Source organism: Botryllus schlosseri, chromosome 3 (genome assembly GCF_051294905.1).
Source record: "Botryllus schlosseri isolate E-star chromosome 3, Bs_hap1, whole genome shotgun sequence".
In the NCBI taxonomy this organism is placed as follows: domain Eukaryota; kingdom Metazoa; phylum Chordata; class Ascidiacea; order Stolidobranchia; family Styelidae; genus Botryllus; species Botryllus schlosseri.
The window spans coordinates 37,819,019-37,836,258 of record NC_137238.1 but is presented as its reverse complement, the minus strand read 5'-3'; the positions used below and the strand labels follow the sequence as shown (position 1 = coordinate 37,836,258).

General features: G+C 40.2%; 2 protein-coding genes and 1 long non-coding RNA gene across 3 annotated transcripts in view; 1 reads left to right on the top strand and 2 right to left on the bottom strand.

The window, feature by feature from the left end:
- LOC145436570 (fibrinogen-like protein A) overlaps nt 1-11,096 on the bottom strand; it is a 33,641-nt gene extending 22,545 nt beyond the window's left edge. The window contains exons 1-3 of the mRNA XM_080313933.1: nt 10,844-11,096; nt 10,627-10,784; nt 10,475-10,571 (exon numbers count right to left, since the gene is read on the bottom strand). Of these exons, the coding sequence (XP_080170059.1) occupies nt 10,475-10,571; nt 10,627-10,784; nt 10,844-11,096 (508 nt within the window). The remainder of the gene's footprint in view (nt 1-10,474; nt 10,572-10,626; nt 10,785-10,843) is intronic.
- LOC145435243 (E3 ubiquitin-protein ligase PPP1R11-like) overlaps nt 1-17,240 on the bottom strand; it is a 128,753-nt gene that overhangs the window by 54,911 nt on the left and 56,602 nt on the right. The window lies entirely within an intron of this gene.
- Nucleotides 1,817-2,288, top strand: LOC145436484 (uncharacterized). Its single transcript, XR_013914318.1, has 2 exons — nt 1,817-1,855; nt 2,136-2,288. It is a non-coding gene; the product is annotated as an uncharacterized LOC145436484 (long non-coding RNA).

Below are 17,240 nucleotides of genomic sequence, written 5' to 3'. Positions count from 1 at the left end.
CTGGTCGCTGGGACATTTCCAAATTGAATTTCACCTCCATATGAATTGAATTCGGGTACTGGTGATGATAAGCGCCTAAGAATCCGGCGGCCTCTGTTCGACTCCCGTCAGAGGTTTGTCCGGGCTCCTCTTCTTGCGACATGAGACCCGAGAATGACTCGACGAAAGAATGCACTCACACACAAGTTATGGAAATCGCTAGCAAGGGCCCTGGCCTCGAAAATGATCAACATCGAGAGTAACTGTGACGGCGGGCACTCTAAGCCGAGGTAGATGTCAGTCTAAAAGACGGCAACTGCGCGTCGGTCGGCATCCTCCTATCTGTTCATTACATCGCTTTCTATCTTATCGTATTGTACATTGTGTGTTTCTTGTTCAGTTGAAAATATAACTCAACGATTACACTTAAACAGTGATGACGGCCTCACTCACCCACCGTAAAGGTTATTATATACTCAGATTACCGTATATATTGGTTTGCGTGATTGGTGGTAGCAGGTTCCAGGTATGTACTGTACAGTATACAATGTAAAGTAAACTAACGTGTAGGGTTTACCTAACATCGCCTAGCACATCTCGACGTCGACTTCTCGGCCGAATTACACTGCTACTGCCACTGCTACAAGGACCGGGGTCGTAATATTGTCTTCGCTGCCAGCTAAGTGGGTTACCCACATGGTCCCCCAGAAAATACCTCTGTAATATGGGGCCAAAAATGTACGGTTCCCGCTTGGTTTCCCCAGCTGGTTACCACAATTCATCTCACCTTGATACCTTGTGGTACCCAAGTAGGCGTGCTACCTGGGCAGCAACATTAAAAAGTAGGTTTTATATTTTCAATTTCAAGCAACCTTTCGCGGGCCGTACAGAATAGCTCCGCTGGCCGAATTTGGCCCGCGGGTCGCACTTTGCTCAGGCCTGGTATAGGGTATCTTGGGTTTGGAGAGGTGAATAAGACTTTAGATTAGTTCATTATCTCCCATCCACTACTACCATATGCATCGTAGTGCTCCGACAAGGCAAAAGTTCGTTTAATCCTGAAAGTCGTCATTTTGTGGCTATTTCCCTGAAAAATTGCGTTAAATAATCCCCAAAGGCAACACGCTTTCAATATCAAATACTGCCCCTCAATATCCCCTCTAATTTTTCACGAGTCTGCGCACACTCAACAACTCACTGGCGCGGTCCCTCGGAAAACAGTGCGTAACGACAGAAAAAAAGGTCATCACTTCGGCTTTCTTGTGCGCGGGATACGTTTTTCTGTGCGCGGAGACTTCGTCAGCAGTGCGCGGCCGCGCACGCGCGCAGCTTAAAGGGAACATAGTCAGTAGGCCTATATTGCATCAATGTATATTAGCCTATATATCATTGATCGTGTTTCGCGTACTCGCAGACGTATCGAGCAAGGTACCTGTATATCTATGATGCTTTTCACTTCATATTCCCTTCAGCGGCAGTTTGTGTAACGCCTATATATAGTGACTTAGTGAGTGATGACTGCAAACCTGGTCAGTGATCACGAAGAGCGATGATATGGTTTGTTGAAATGTACCGCACATTTTGTCCCGCTTTGAGTTGACTGACTCTTGCGTATTATAAACTCGAAATATGATAAGTGGCGTTTAAAACAGACGATTAACATATAGCTAACAAAATGGATGGAATATATGGATCGTCCGGTTAAATTCAACAACTGCAGGGATTGAAATAAGATTTAGCGACTTTTTCTAGCGATTTTGTTTCAAGATTTAGCGACATCTAGCGATTTTCGACACCAGTTTTAGCGACTTTTGTCCAGCCGGAGTTGGCAACACTGAACCGAAGTTTGGCTGATTTCAGGCGCGCTGCTGCCAAGGTATGGATTTTGTTGGTGTTTCTATGGTACTTATAGATTAGCTGTGACGTTGTAAATTTCACAGAATATTCTTATTATATTATATATTGATAATATATTATCCTTAAATCGTTAATTCCTTTTCAATGTCAATGCGGAGGTTCAGAACCGTCGTGAAATACTGCTGCCGACATGATCTTCGGCCGTCGATGCTTCAAGGTTATCATTGTGACGTCAAATCCGCAATAATGGCTCGAAAATTTGACTTCTGCTAGTACCGGTACTCAAGTTTGTTTTTCAGGCGCAGTAACATACCGACGGAGCCCATTTGTGTACGATTACAAGCAACGATCTGCACAAAAACATCATTATTTGTCTCCGTTGAGTCCTCGTCATCTCCCGATGCAATTTTACGTTTGAAAAACTTGAATAAATACGTATATATTGGTGTGAAGTCTGTGTTGTCGCAGTACATGTACTGACTTGGTGGCTTCAGTAGATCCGTATATTAACTTAACGCGCGATGTGTCGCTAAAGATTGGTGATAATGATGTAAAATGTCTTTAGGTATTGGCATCTGTTGAAAATCATTACCGTCGTGGAAATATATATCAAATAAAGTTACTATTCCGTAAAGGTAATCCAGCAAAATTGTTTTTTATAGTAGCAAGTCTTGAATTTTGAATTCATTACCGCACAATGCCCCGACTGCCATGGACGCAAAACGGCATGTCAGATTTTCGAGACAAAAATACGCTCTCTCGATTTAGCGAACATATGGGGATACGCGGCGTCGAAAGAGTTAATAGCACCTTTCATGGCCGGCCACAAAAAAAAATCCGTGGCCACGGGAATGCTGAAATCCCGTCTCTGGCGTGATGATCAACGCAACTAAAAACAAGTTAAATTTTAAGTGGGTCCTATATTTTTACAAGCTCACGCCGAAATCTCAAATCTGAATCTTGACTGCGTGGTGGACACTGGTTCTTATAGTGGAGCGCGAGATATCAGCAAAACTCATGTCGGTATGAAGCTATAGTAACTAGAAACTAGTAATTCAGCAGTGTATACACTGCCCTTTAATGTTGCCAGCAAACAACTGCTGTTTTTTTTTTTCTATTTTAGCCAAGCTACTTGATATGGAGATAGTTCCAACCAGAAATGTAGAAAAGGACAAAAATTCTGACATTATGTGCAATAGGCCTAAGGTCTAATTTTTAAATCATTCGAAAGTAAGATTTCAAATGTCAAAATTTTCATTTGTAGTGCAAAAGCTATCGTTGTTAGGTCAAATGTCAAAATCCCTAGTTATCACGAATAGACGAACCACTGAAATATGTGACCGTTGGTAGAATGTATAGTAATGTACCTTCTTTCACTAAGTTGATAGCCTAATGTAGATAGTTCCTAGATAGATAGTTCTAAACACCGCAAGAGTGCAACACAAGGAAAAGATAAGAAGCAGTCAAAACGACTTGGAATATCTCAACTCTGCCTATATTTATTGTGTACATAAGTGATTGGTAATGAAGTACATTTGTGGAGTACGTTTTGCCCGCTTCCACTTACACTTGAACCTTTTTTTAAAGCAAAACCACATACTTTTGAAAGTAGATGTGGGACAAGTTGTCATCACTTTTTATGAATGAAATTGTTACAAGAATCACGTGAAATGTTTTATTCTACAGTCAACTTCCAGTCATGTGCAGAATAAGTCGTCGCCGCGAGTTGGTCGCCAATTATTGAGCGAGACGGACAGCGCGAGGGGGCGCTATTAAGCTAAATTGACACAGCGATACGCCGGCGTGACGTCACAGCCCTATGAGAGGGCAGGTCGTTTCCTAATCGTGACGTCACAAATGTGCATAAGTCCTTTTCACGTTCTCTCCCTGATCTTCATCTCCGAGAACCGCAGGAGGTTGGAGTTGCCGCGCCACCAGATTTCGTCGAAGTTTCCGTTCAGGTTGATGTGGGCGCAGTTCTTATACCACCAGCCTCCTTTGAACGAGGAACCGCAATTATGTAACCAACCGTCGTGATCCGCGTCATACGTTGAGAATTGACGATTGTTGTGGTGTGCGAGGCCGTCGCCGCTTGCATTCCCGGAGTATCCGGATACGCGCAGTCTGTAGTTGTCGGATCCGGGCCCGATGAGGAAGGAGCTGGACAAAGGAAATAGAATTAGAACCGACGTCGAAGGGTCAGTGGACACTCGATAGGTCCGCCGTCCCTGCAATTGGATATCGTAAGCTAGTAGTGTATTGGCAGACAGTATTGGTGTGCTGTTCGTAGTAGGACAGATGATGCGACAGATCAGTGTATACAAGTCCCAGCTTCAACGAACACATTCTGTTCATCGGGAAATTTGTTGTCTCTCTCCTGTAGCAATGCGGCTACTGGTTGGAATTGAACCAAATTCGGTGTGTAGGCCTAAATTAGGTAACCTAACAATTTTATCAAGTAGCCATGCAGTACGATTTGAGAAAAAAAAGTCATTTTTGAAGACCCCCAATGTTCACCTGTAATTAGCGACCCAATAAATTCCATCTTTCGTGATCATTTTGATTTTCAACTCCATGTTCCCGCCCTTGGTCAGTTGGTGCAATGCTTCTAGGCCTGCAAGAACAGAGTGTGTGTCTAATTTAATACTTCTAAGAAGATTTGTAACATTTTTTTATATCTATTTATTGTTACATTCTTACTAAAAGAGAGCCTTTACAACCTAGCGAAATATCAGCGATCACGGATGGCATGGAGGAGAAAAAAATGGGGGCCGTCTCGCGACTCCGTCGTCAAAACATCTCGATTGTACAGGTGAAAAAGAACACCAAATCTCTCTCTCTCCCTCTATCATATTTCATGGATCCTACAGGGGGTTTTCATTCCAGTCCTATTTATGATTTCACTACTCGAAGGCGGACTCACGCAATAACCATCGCCCGACTATATTTCACGTTCTTCATCAGTTTGAACAACCAGGATACCCGTAATGTATTTTGCTGCTGTAGCTGACCGCAACTTTCACCGAGCTCTAAATGTCGTTGACAAGGGAGCATACCTGATCCATATATTTGGTTTGAAACAGAAAAGTCGCAGAAATAAGCTTGGTAAGCGATTTGTTCTTCCCGTCCGGTCACTGACGACGCGCGGACAAATCGCAATTTTAGTGGATTCATAAACATTGGCCCACCGCGTCCCACGGACTAAAACGGATTAAAGGTGCCAATTTCGATTTTATGCACCTGGTGCAGATGACTATTACAGTCGAAACCACCATAAAGGCAACAAACAACGACAACGCAGGCCATGTAATTAACCAACATATACGACAATTTAACGTTGGATGGAAAATACATCAGTAAGGGAATGTATTTGCTCCGCATTACGTATTGGCTACTATCACCTAAAACGGTTCCCGAAAACAATTGCGCGTTTCACTGTGCTGCGATTGTGCGAATAGTGGGTGAGACAATTGTTTCTCTGCGCTGCCATCGTTTGTAATAAAGTCGAATTTTGCATTCCTTGGCGATTTTGAGGCGCTGGTTAATATTTGGATTTTCGGAATTGGTGCGACAATAGCATTTGATAGATATCAGTTATTAATAGGGCGATTTTTTTTGATATGTCAAAAAAAAAAGAAGTCAAAACTAGGTCAAAAATTGTAGCGTTAGGTCACAAAATGTCAAAATAGTTTAAACTGTTTTGCAACCCGGATTTCGTTTGTATCGTAGATTTTGGACTGTCGGCAAACTTATCATTTGACATTTGACAGCTTGTAGCCTACTTTATAGGCCTATACCGTTACAGACGGCCCATTGTCTGCTCATCGTGAATCATAAACATTCAAATGAAACAAATAGATTGGCATTGTGTTATTATGCTCAACGTACTGCAATACCCCAACTGAAGCAACACTGCATGGGCATTGGTTTTTATATCAAGTAGCGCATGATTACAAATTGTGATGTAGACACCATTGCCAGAATGAAGCAACACAACACGGTGTGTCACCAGCAGTGTACGCACAACTTCAGTGTTGTCAGCCAGCAACTGTTGCTGCTTTTGAACTTTCTTTCTCCATTCTTGGCAAGCTACTTAGTAAGCACAGACACTTTCCACCCGAGAATGTTGGAAAGTATCTTTTGTTGTACTGAAAATAATTATAATTATTTCTACCCTAATGCGTAATGTAACTACTGGAATTCTTCACAGGGCCAGATTTCGTTAAAATAAAGTTTTTTCCCGTAAAAACTTGTCAGTTTTTGAGGCAAAAAGTTTTTTTTCAGGCCGAACTACTTCGTAAGGACAAACAGTTCTAACCATAAATGAAAATAAGTGGTAGAATTCTAACATTAAGTGGGAAAAAACCTAATTTGCATGCGTTAGGTCAAATTTGGTAAAAATTAGGATTTTCAAGATAAAAAAAGGTCAAAATTTCGATTTTTTTTGTGTCAAAATCTCCCGTTTTTTAGGTAAAAAAATCGCCCTTGTTATTACGAATTCTGAGCTGTTTATGATGAATTGCATTTTCACAGGTGAGGTACGACCCGCACGTACCTCAGCTTTGCCTCACCTCTCCTTTGCGCTGTATTTTGAGAAATAAATATTAAAATTGTTGGTTTTGAATGAAAAAATATTCGAATTTAGTTATTCATGGACAATTGGACATCGTCGGTAAATATCAATAAGATTGAATGTTTCACAATTTTCTTTACTCATCCAGACGACAGGTGAGGCACTGCCTCACTTGCCTCCCATGACCGCTCGTCCCTGCCGCAGCCTGAGCCAAACGATGCGGATGAGGCCCGCTTTGGAAAATAATGAGCCCCGTGACTAAATGCGAATTTAGAGCCGTGTTCGTCTCACGAAACGACATTTTCTATTAGTTTCGTCTGGTACTTGTAAGCGATTCAAATATATTTGGAGCAACGCCAACGTTCACCACGATCTTTAGAGCTTTGCAGAAAAAGTTAGAGTCACGCCGACCTTAGTGTGACATCAAACTGGCTTGTATGATACAAGGGTGGGCACATTATTCATGATCAGGCATATCATCATAGCAGCCTTGTGCGAGTAGGCTATCACTTATTTGGTATGGTACCGAACAGAGTGGACTTCGAAACGACCAAAGCCGCCACAGATGATCGTCCGTATGAATCTTTTTGAAATAAATGAAGCAAATATTACGTACTTTAACTAGAGAATCTGGAACCTCTGGCGCGATGGATGTCGTTACCAGCTTCATATAAGCGGTTGTTGGGATTGCTTGCTTGAAACCATATACATGATAAAACTAAACATTTTTGCACGTTGCGTACTAACAGGCAGCTAATGAGGTCTTCAGTTGAAACCACTGTAGTATAAAAAAAAACTATCATTTGCATCACATGATGCGGGAAAAAATCTTATGCGGTTGAAAATGTATACCTTCTGAGATGTAGCAGTACGAACGCAGCTCTATGCATCGCTCGCACAGATCAGTTTCTGACTTTTGACAGTCCAGCATAATAGCCTGTTCAAACTACTTATTTGTTACTTGTGTAGTAAATGAAGCTAGCCAATTCTAGTTGAATTAGTTTTGGTCTGCTTCGAAAAGCAATACTTCTCCTCGTACTTGAGTACAAGTTTTCGTCGCTACTTGTACTTGCGTAGCTTTCTTCACTACTTTGACCACCTCTTGTATGCAATATGATGTAATCAGAGGTGGTCAGTACTTTTGCTTTCTCGAAGTACTCAAGTAGTTTTACACTACTTGCAGTACTTACTCAAGGAAATCTAATTTCTCGCTACTTCTACTTCGTAACATTTTGTGATCTACTTACTTATTTTTCGCTATTTTCAGTTTGTCAAGTACATGTATTATATTCCTTCAATTAAAGAGAGAGAGAGAGAGAGAGAAAGACAGAAAAACTTCGAGTCTGCAGTAACAGAGTACCAACAAGAATTTAATCTTTATAAAAGTTACGTATAAAGCCAAGAATTTTCGTCGCGCTTCGCTTAAATTACATATGGAGTGAGAAATATATTTTCACGAAAGTATCGGTGAACATAGTTTAGGTAGCTGGTAGCGTGCTTCCGTTCACGCCGCATTGTCGCACCTATGAAATGTTTCATCATGGTAGATATGGCGATTGAAAACGTTTGAAACTACAGTTTCGCAATGTAGCATCTATACTTATCGTATCGTAATCTTGCAGAACATGGCATGTCTTACTCTGGAGAAGTGGGCTTCCTCTTTTTTGGTCGTTAGATATGTTTTAGCAGATCACCGTTGAGACTTTCCAGGCAAAAGACATGAAATATATTTTTCGCTTTAAGGAATGGTGTTAGTATTTCTCTTTTATTTCACAGTATCATTACTTTGAGTTCGAATTAATTTCAGCTCTTTTTTCTGGAGAACATACATGTTGAAGTTTGAAATGAAGTGTTTAGTATTGCCTCTATTTTCCGGAGATAAAATTACAGTATATGGCACTCGGGTTCATTTCAATATGAATATACTTTTCTACTGTATACTGAGGCTCTGTACCCCCAACAAGGTTTTATTTAGGAGTGTGCAAGGCATTTTTCGTATGGCATCTCAATAGAGAGTTCATGGTCTAATTTGGGGGTGCGTCACAATGGTGCAAGTGCGATAATAAATTGTTTCAAATAGCCTACAAGTCGTTTCGGACAAGTCATGTGAACGCTACGGAGAGTTCTAGACAAACGTTTAATTACGATAATGCTATTGATGCGAAACTTGGTAGTATAATAGAGCCAATAGCAAATAGTCAAGTTGCATTTCTTTCAAAGGATACCGAACAATAACAATTAGGTTAGTTTTCGCAGAACTTCGCGAGTTTCGCCTTCCAGAAAACTCGGTAGTACCACGTATAAATATCTAAGATCAAAAAGACATCATTCCAATGTTACATTTAAGTTGTATGCATTTGTCGTAATTTCATTTAGGATGACTTTTGGTTTTTGAAGGCTCACTGGTACGCGACATTTGTTTTGAAGTTTTTCCGGTCCGCGAGATCAAAAACGTTGAGAACCACTGCTCTAGACTACATGCATTAAAATACGTGTGAGAGCGCCATACCATGACGTTTTCTGAAACGGGGTGTTCGAGTAGACAAAATATTACTGTAGCTTTTCCATAGCAAAACTATCATTTGCATCTCATGATAATGTGGAATGCTTATGTTGTCGAAAATGTGTAGGCCTACCTCATGGGATACATCAATATGAATCAAGCTCTCTGCACCTTCTGCATAGCTCAATTTGCAGGTTTTGACAGTCCATGCGAACGCATATGACTGTTTTCACAACTACTTACTTTCGGGTTACGATATTTTTGTGGCTCAAATTCCGGACACTCTTTAGCGCCTACTAGCGGGTCATATAATGAGGTATGAATACATTGTCATTCAACATGACGTCACTTCCGCCAAAAAAACACTAATTTTGGGCCCCCCATAGGGTAATCAATGCAAATTTTTGGGGGCTGACTATATGCATCTGGTTGTTAAAGGTTGTGAATGAATTCTCCCAATAATATTGGTTCTCCACTTCGACTTCGACTTCGGTAGCTTTGTTGACTACTTTGACCACCTCTGGATGTAATACCGATGCAGTATCAATTTCTCTATCTTATCATTGACATAAATACTACAAACCTCCATATTCATCAGACAGTTACCGCCACGACACACCGAGAAAACATGTGTCGACGGAATGTAATTTTGAATTTATTTTTTGGTGGTTTTTGGTGACTCTGCTATATTGTAACAGAAAAAAATCTCAAATTCCTTTCGTATTGAACTATATTCGCCAAATCCGGTTTGCCCACATCCAGTATAAGTAGGCTTACCATATTTTGGAAATCAAAAAAGAGGACACTTTTTCAGAAATTTTCCACTTGCAAAACCGGAGTGAAATTCTCAAAAATCGGTTAATTTTTCCCACTTTGTGATCGGTTGACTAAAAAAAAAAAAAAAAAAAAAAAAAAAGTCATCTTTTCCGCTCAGATCCCAAAATACCGTTTTTTACTCCACATCGTCAGGTGGATGACTAAAAAAAAAAAAAAAAAAAAAGGTCTTTTTTTCGCTCAGAGCTAGAATCACCGATTTTCACCAGTCGGACCTTCATTTCTGTGCTATTATGTGGCATATCACTCGCAATTTGCTCTAAATCTGCTCTAAATCCTAAAAAAGAGGACAAAATCTCAAAAAAGAGGACAAAAGGGCGTCCTCCGAGGACACTTTCAAAAAAGTCAAAAAAGAGGACAAATCCTCTTAAAAGAGGACGTATGGTAAGCCTAAGTATAAGTAGTTCTGGGATGCTTCGAACAACATTACTTCTTTCTCGTACTGGAGTAGAATTTTAACTCGATAATGGCACATAGCTATTGTGTGCGAAAGTACTGGTGTCTTGACGGACTTATTCTGATTGCGTAATCGTCTCATGAAATCAGCGTTCCGGATACAGTCGGAACTTTTCATATGTGCCAATACCTCGAATTCTATTTGTTCGAATTACCAGTTCTAATAATTATCACAAATATATTTTCCGAACTCCTCATCCCGACAGACATGATGAGGGTGGGCGTAATTCATGAGATAGAGTCGACAACAAAAGTAGTATTTATAGTCATACCCAACCAATGATCTCCTTGCAAATCGCCAAATCCTTTCACGTAATCATCCCAACCTCTGTAGAAATCGATGTCTCCATTCATTCTTCGCTGAAGAACCTTTTATGGAACCGAAAATAAATCTGTTTCTACAAAAATCGTGCATTCAACTTACAATCCATTTTCCACCATCGTCAGTTACGTCACAGAACACATTCCTGATCCCAACCTCAGGTATGTACAATTTGAAGACACCCCCAGAATCATTACGTGCAAATGCTGACTCCAGTTTGGCGCCATCACAAGTTATTCCAGCGTTGAACATTTGAAGAGCTAGAAATCACAGAGTTTCATAAACGTAACTCAACGAATGACAGCGATGGAAATCTCACATTCCTTGATTTTTCTATTCATGGTTTCCTCGATCAGAGTCATGTTAACGACGGATGGGGGACCGGGAGGGCCCTGATGTCCCCGCGGACCGGCCTTACCCACCCGCAGACTTCCCACGGCGACCACATCAGTATTCTCACCCCATTGCTGGCATTGGTTGCAAACAGTTTCTTTGAAATGCAAAAGTCGATCGTTTGCTGCCAACGTTGGTGGTGTGTTGAAGGCAAATAACAACAGCAAGAACCGAATCATGCTGTTCATCTATTGTTACAAACGAGGCAAACCTTCAGAAGTTAGAAGTGAACAATATAGTTCTAAAACTTTTTAGTGAGCTAGCAGCACATCGTATGCGACCCAGGAAAACCCCATGCGCCAATGCGTTTACGAGGAGTGTTAGGCCCTGATATTGTCGGTCAAGGTCTGGTTGGCAACGAATTGAATTATGGTCGACTGCTAACGCCAAAAATATCACATGTAATATTTAGGATGGATTGCAGCAACCCCTTGTGCACTGTGCAGGGCCAGGTTTGGTATCAGAGGCACGTGAACTGCAGCAAAGATTCGTTTCATGCAATACGTCAGAGTGTGCTGGTGAGTAATAAAGTAATCCTACTTTTGTGAAATAGCCTGCTTAACTACGTTTTACCAACTTACACTACATTCATGACTTTGTTTTTAGACTACTTCCTGTTCTACTTGAACAATTTTGATGGAAAAATACTGACTCTATAAGTCTAGATACTTTGGGTATCGAAAGGTCGTACGCGGTTTTGGAATAAGATTGCGTTCAACGGTTATGTTCGAAATCGTCATAAAAACCGAGTGAAATTGATATGGCATGATATTTCGAAGAGTGTACCCATTTCGAGAGTCATAACAGTCGAAGTATGCTAAGCGTCAGTTAAATATCTACTCATAAATTTCTACTAATTGAAGTAGTTGAGTCACGTCTCGGAAATCACTATAGGTTGACTTGTAATTAAGTAAAAATCTACGGCGTTATATCTACTAGCAAAGTTAACTACTTTGACCACCTCTGAACATATCATAGGATGGTACCATATGATAGTTTGCTCACAAGAATTAGAGTTCAGTAAAGCGCTGGATATCCGATGTCCAACAAAAGCCTGGAACGAAGTAACTCAGTAACCAAGTATTTCGACTATTTCGAAGTACTGGAGTAATTTTACTCTAGTTTCAATATTTATTGAAATAAATCTAGTTCGTCGATACTTCTACTTCGTCACATTTCGTGACTTACTTAATTTCGATATTTACAGTTTATCAAGTGGAAGTACGTCCTTCCAATAAGACAGAGATATCAAAACGGAGACATTCAGATGCTATTTTGGCGGAGAGTCAGGAATTTTTGTTATACTTGGCGCGAAATAGACATGGAATGAATAATCTATTTCCGCGAAAGCATAGGTATATATAATAGGGTTACCATACGTCCTCTTATAAGAGGATTTGTCCTCTTTTTTGACTTTTTTGAAAGTGTCGGTGGAGGACGCACTTTTTTGAGATTTTGAGACTTTGTCCTATTTTTTGAAAATTTAAGTCAGATTTAGAGCACATTGCGAGTGATAGGCCTATGCCGTAAATTAGCACAGAAGTGACGCTACGGCGGGTATTTCGGAGCGAAAAACGGTGATATTAGCTCTGATAGGAAAGATGACCTTTTTTTTAGTCATCCACCTAGCAATGCAGAGAGAAAAACAGTATTTTGAGCTCTAAGCGGAAAGATGACGTTTTTTTTTTTAGTCAACCGATCACAAAGTGGGAAAAATTCACCAGTTTTTGAGAATTCTTCTCCGGTTTTGCAAGTCTCAAATTTCTGAAAAAGTGTCCTCTTTTTAGATTTCCAAAATATGGTAAGCCTAATATATAACTTATACAGCGGCTGTATGGTTTCTGTGCGCAATTTCCGACCGAATACTCACTCATATGACAGTTTCGTCACAGTACACAGAGCTCAACAAAACGTTTGTAATTATACGATCTGTCATAATTTCAGTTCTTTTCCTTGTCGTATCCGATACGCTTCAATTTAAATAAGTTTGTTGCTAATAATTTCATCATTTCATTACACGAAAAGACTATACCGTAGTATCCGAAACAAACCTATCCTTATGTCCCATCGTCTTATAGACCACGGGCCTTGTAATATTGATGGATGGCGCCATACAGTTACATGTTCACTGCAGCGAAATAAGGTATAGCAAATCTATCACATGATGCGGCCGGTTCCTTATGCTGCTGAAAATATACATATATATATCTTCTGTATGGAATGTAGCAACACAAACTCAGCTCCCTGCTCCGTCCGCATGTGTCATTTTCTAAGTTTCGACGGTCAATGAGATCTCATTTATGACTGTTTTTCAAACCTACTTACTAACTTGAGTAGTTTTCAAAGACAGCAAATTCTATGTCAGTTCGAAGTAGTTTTGGGCTGCTTCTAAAAGCAGTACGTTTGCAAATAACTGAGTGGGAATCTGTCTCGATAGGCTGCATTGATACGATTAGATATACTTTATCAATATTAAGCGGCAAAGTAGGGTTAGGGTTGTTCCAAAATACCTTTTTTACCCGATTCGGGGATTCACTAATTAAATTGTTAGGTTGTCTCAAAAACGGTACACACCAAATTGGCTCAATTCCATCGGGTAGATGTGAACGAACAGGAGTTTGAAAATTTTGAATTTATTGAGAAAAATGGATATTTTTTTCAAATTTTACCATCAACCTAATGAAATTATTAGGTTGTCTACGAAAACGAAGCAAAACAAATTTTGACGCAATTCCAACCGGGGGTAGTGAACTTATTTTAGTTTTTTCAATATTAATTCCGTAATTACCCACTATTCAGGCAATTATTGTGAATCCAAAGTTTCCAACAGCATTAACTTTGCTTCTACCGGTTAGAAGAGAGCGAAAATTGGTAACCATTGCTCTTTTATATAACTTAACAACTTCATGGGGTTGACAGTGAAATTAAAAAGTAATATTTTAAATTTTTTTATTAACAAATTCAAAATATTTTCACTCCTGTGCGTTCACATCTACCTGGCGGAATCCAGCCAAATTTGGTATGCAGCGTTATTTTAGGCAACATATCAATTTAATCAGTGAATCCCCGAAATCCGGAGAAAAAGCTTATTTTTTAACCTCCCTAATGCATATTCCGAAGCCGCAAAGTATGCACTGCATATATTTTTCGACCCCGAAAATGTTCGCTAGCGACATTTTATCAAGCAATTTTGGGATAATGTCAAGTAAAGCATTTTGAAGAAATGAATTGAAAATTCACGACCGGCTGGGTCGAACCATATATAGATTAGTTTGGTAGTTAGGCAATATTCGTTATCAATCAAGCAAGATCCATGGCTGGCAAGTACTTGCTTTGCACATTAGTACCGATGATGGTCCAGCATATAATTTTTACCCCAAATCAACATTCAACTGTCAATAGCAATTAGCAATTACTGTCAATTGATTTACTCTGCGCGACCCCTAATTTGGGAAGATCCGAGTTTGACGATTCTGATTCTATCAGCACTCAATGATCGTCAATGTCCGATGCTACCTCGTCGATAGATCGCTTTCTACCAAGTTCGGTTTTCAGCTTGTCTTTATACATGCACACTTCTCTTGTTTTCGCCAGTATAATCGAGGTATGAAATTGTTGTTTAGACAGCGGGATAACTCAGAGGTACGAAAATATTTTCGTCGACAGCTATTATCACGTGTTTGTGACCGTACATGGTTCTAATCTTCGCGAAAAACATTTGTTCTGCTTCACGGCGTCGGGACATCGCTGAGTTCACGGAGAAAACAACTACAGATTGGTTTCGTATAAATATCGTGAACTTCACTCAGCCGATGCAAAGTGTGTTGTTGTGAATCTTGACCGCAGGCTCACACACAGAATATATTGTGTGTTTGTACTCGGACCGCAATATAGAAGTAATTTTTCGCATCAGTCAACGTCTTTCCTTTATTGATTGATTATACGATGGCCCCTTTCCTTTGCACTTAAATTATGATTCCGACTCAAAATCATTTATCACGGTCGCTACGTTGGCGCACAATGTAACGAAAGCTGAGCTTAATACCTAAGACCTCGGACGTAGAAGTGTGCATACTATATGTAACGACTTCGTGCTTTTTAGATTATATTTGTAAGCTATCAATAACAGGCGAGGACTTGGTACTGGTGGCATACTTGGTGCATATACGCTCAGCGGGGATTAAAGTAGTTAGCGCTGCTACTCAAGTAGAGTTGAAGTAACGCGATAAATTTCTACTCAGGTACAAGTAAAAGCCATTTCCAAAAGTGAAAGTAGTAAATGAAAGGTTTTAAAAGTACTCAAGTGTATGTTTTAAAGAAATTGAATTTTTAGACGGGTTACGCACTTTTAGCAGTGATTCGGAGATGGCTACTTTAGGAAGTAAAAGACACATCTTCGCGACTAACGCAAAATGGCGAATGTCACCACAAACAGGTAATATATCCGAAATTTTATTCGGTTACCGTGATACAAGAGCTATTTGACACGTTCCTTGTGACAATTTCGTCCGTAAAAGTTGTTGAAAATGATGAATATCGTATTACTCGAAACTTTGTACAACAGCTTTATATTATACAGTGTATATAATATATTCTGCACTCTGCAGTACATGCTTCGTGTTTGTTGGTGACTCATTTTGCTGTGTTATAATTCAGATCTCGACACGCGCGTCGATTAAAAAGCTTTCAGACAATCGAGGCTCTGCAAAAATTCCTTACCGACAATGGAATAACGTGGAAACACATCACCGATCGTGCTCCACACCGCGGTGCCTTCTACAAGAGAATGAACAGATTCATTAAAGAACCTCTCCGACAGATTTTGACAGATATAAAGTGTGCGATGAACCAGCGGCCGTTGACGTATCTCGGTTCTGATCCAAGAAATCCACAAGCAATCACTCCCGCTCATTTAGCAATTGGACGACCACTGCGACGTTTATCGAATTTTCCGTCCAAAGCCGGTGTCAACGTCTCGAAGCGATTTCGCTATCTCCAAACGCTGTTGTGGCATTTGTGGACAAGATGGTCAAATCAATATCTCCCCACATTGATGAGAAGAGGCAAATGGACTTCCGAACATTCTGTCCCAAAACGTCGGAAACGTTTATTGTTTAATTGCTGAGAATGGGTACGCGCGCTCTAATTGGAAGGTCGGCAGAATCGTGCATGCTTTTAAAGGGAAAGATGGCCTCGTGACAACATGAAAATTGAAAACGGCCCGTGGATATCTTACGCGACGTATACAAAAACTGCATTTACTGGATAAAAACTATTCGGTTGACGGTGACCAGTCAAAGGGGGTTGGATGTTGGCGCGCGCTCGCGGCATTACATTGTTTCGTGAATCCTTGTGTATTCCAGTTTAATTGTCGCGTCGTCTGATCATCATCATCATTATTAGTCTTGTTTTCGTTCCCTATATATTCAATGGTTACTTTGCTGAACAGACGGTTGGGAGATTCTTGGGATAAAGCATCGTTGTAAATCCTACTTTATATCTTATATTCCCGTGTACTGCGTGCTGCCATTTGTGCTGTTTACGTTCTACCAAGCATCAATTTGGATTATAAGTTGATTTACGCCGGCCTTACATTCTACCGTCGAGATTAGAAAGGCCATGCACCGCCCATTTCGTGTGCCGCGCAGAAACACTGGAATATATTGTCGAATGCGTGAAATCTCAAAAGGGTTTCGCGGGCCGCACAAAATGTTCTCGCAGGCTGCATGCGGCTCTCGTGTTTGAGGCCCCTTCCGTAATCTATGAGAACATGGGTTGTTGAACTGTACAGTATTGTCATGATATTGCGCGTGTAATCATTCGGTGTCACACAATAGTGTGTAGGGTTACCATACGTCCTCTTGGTTTACATTTTTTAAAGTGCCAAAATGTCCCCTTTTTGAAAATTTAGGTTATATGTATTGTAGGTGTGTATGGTAACTGACAACAATGTGTATCTCCCGCCCATATTCGGATACGAATATGACTTCCTATTGCAATGATAACGAGTATTTATAAGCCCATGTTTTGGCTGATTCGAATGAGATTCATGTAAACCTATACTGCAAACGTTTGAATTAACTGTGTATGGATAAATATATCGTATGAAGAACCATCACGACAGCAAACCAGGACAGTCTCTCAGTTAAGTACCAGACAGCTTACAACCTAATATTTGACAGCTACTTTCTGAGTTATACTTCACAGAGACATTTCCTTTAATCTGTTATAGTAGGCTATGTGTAAATTGGACTGAGATGTAAAAAAAACAGTACTGAAGTAACGGTCCGGCGGGTCTTTCGGGAGTTACTCTTTTTTAGTCA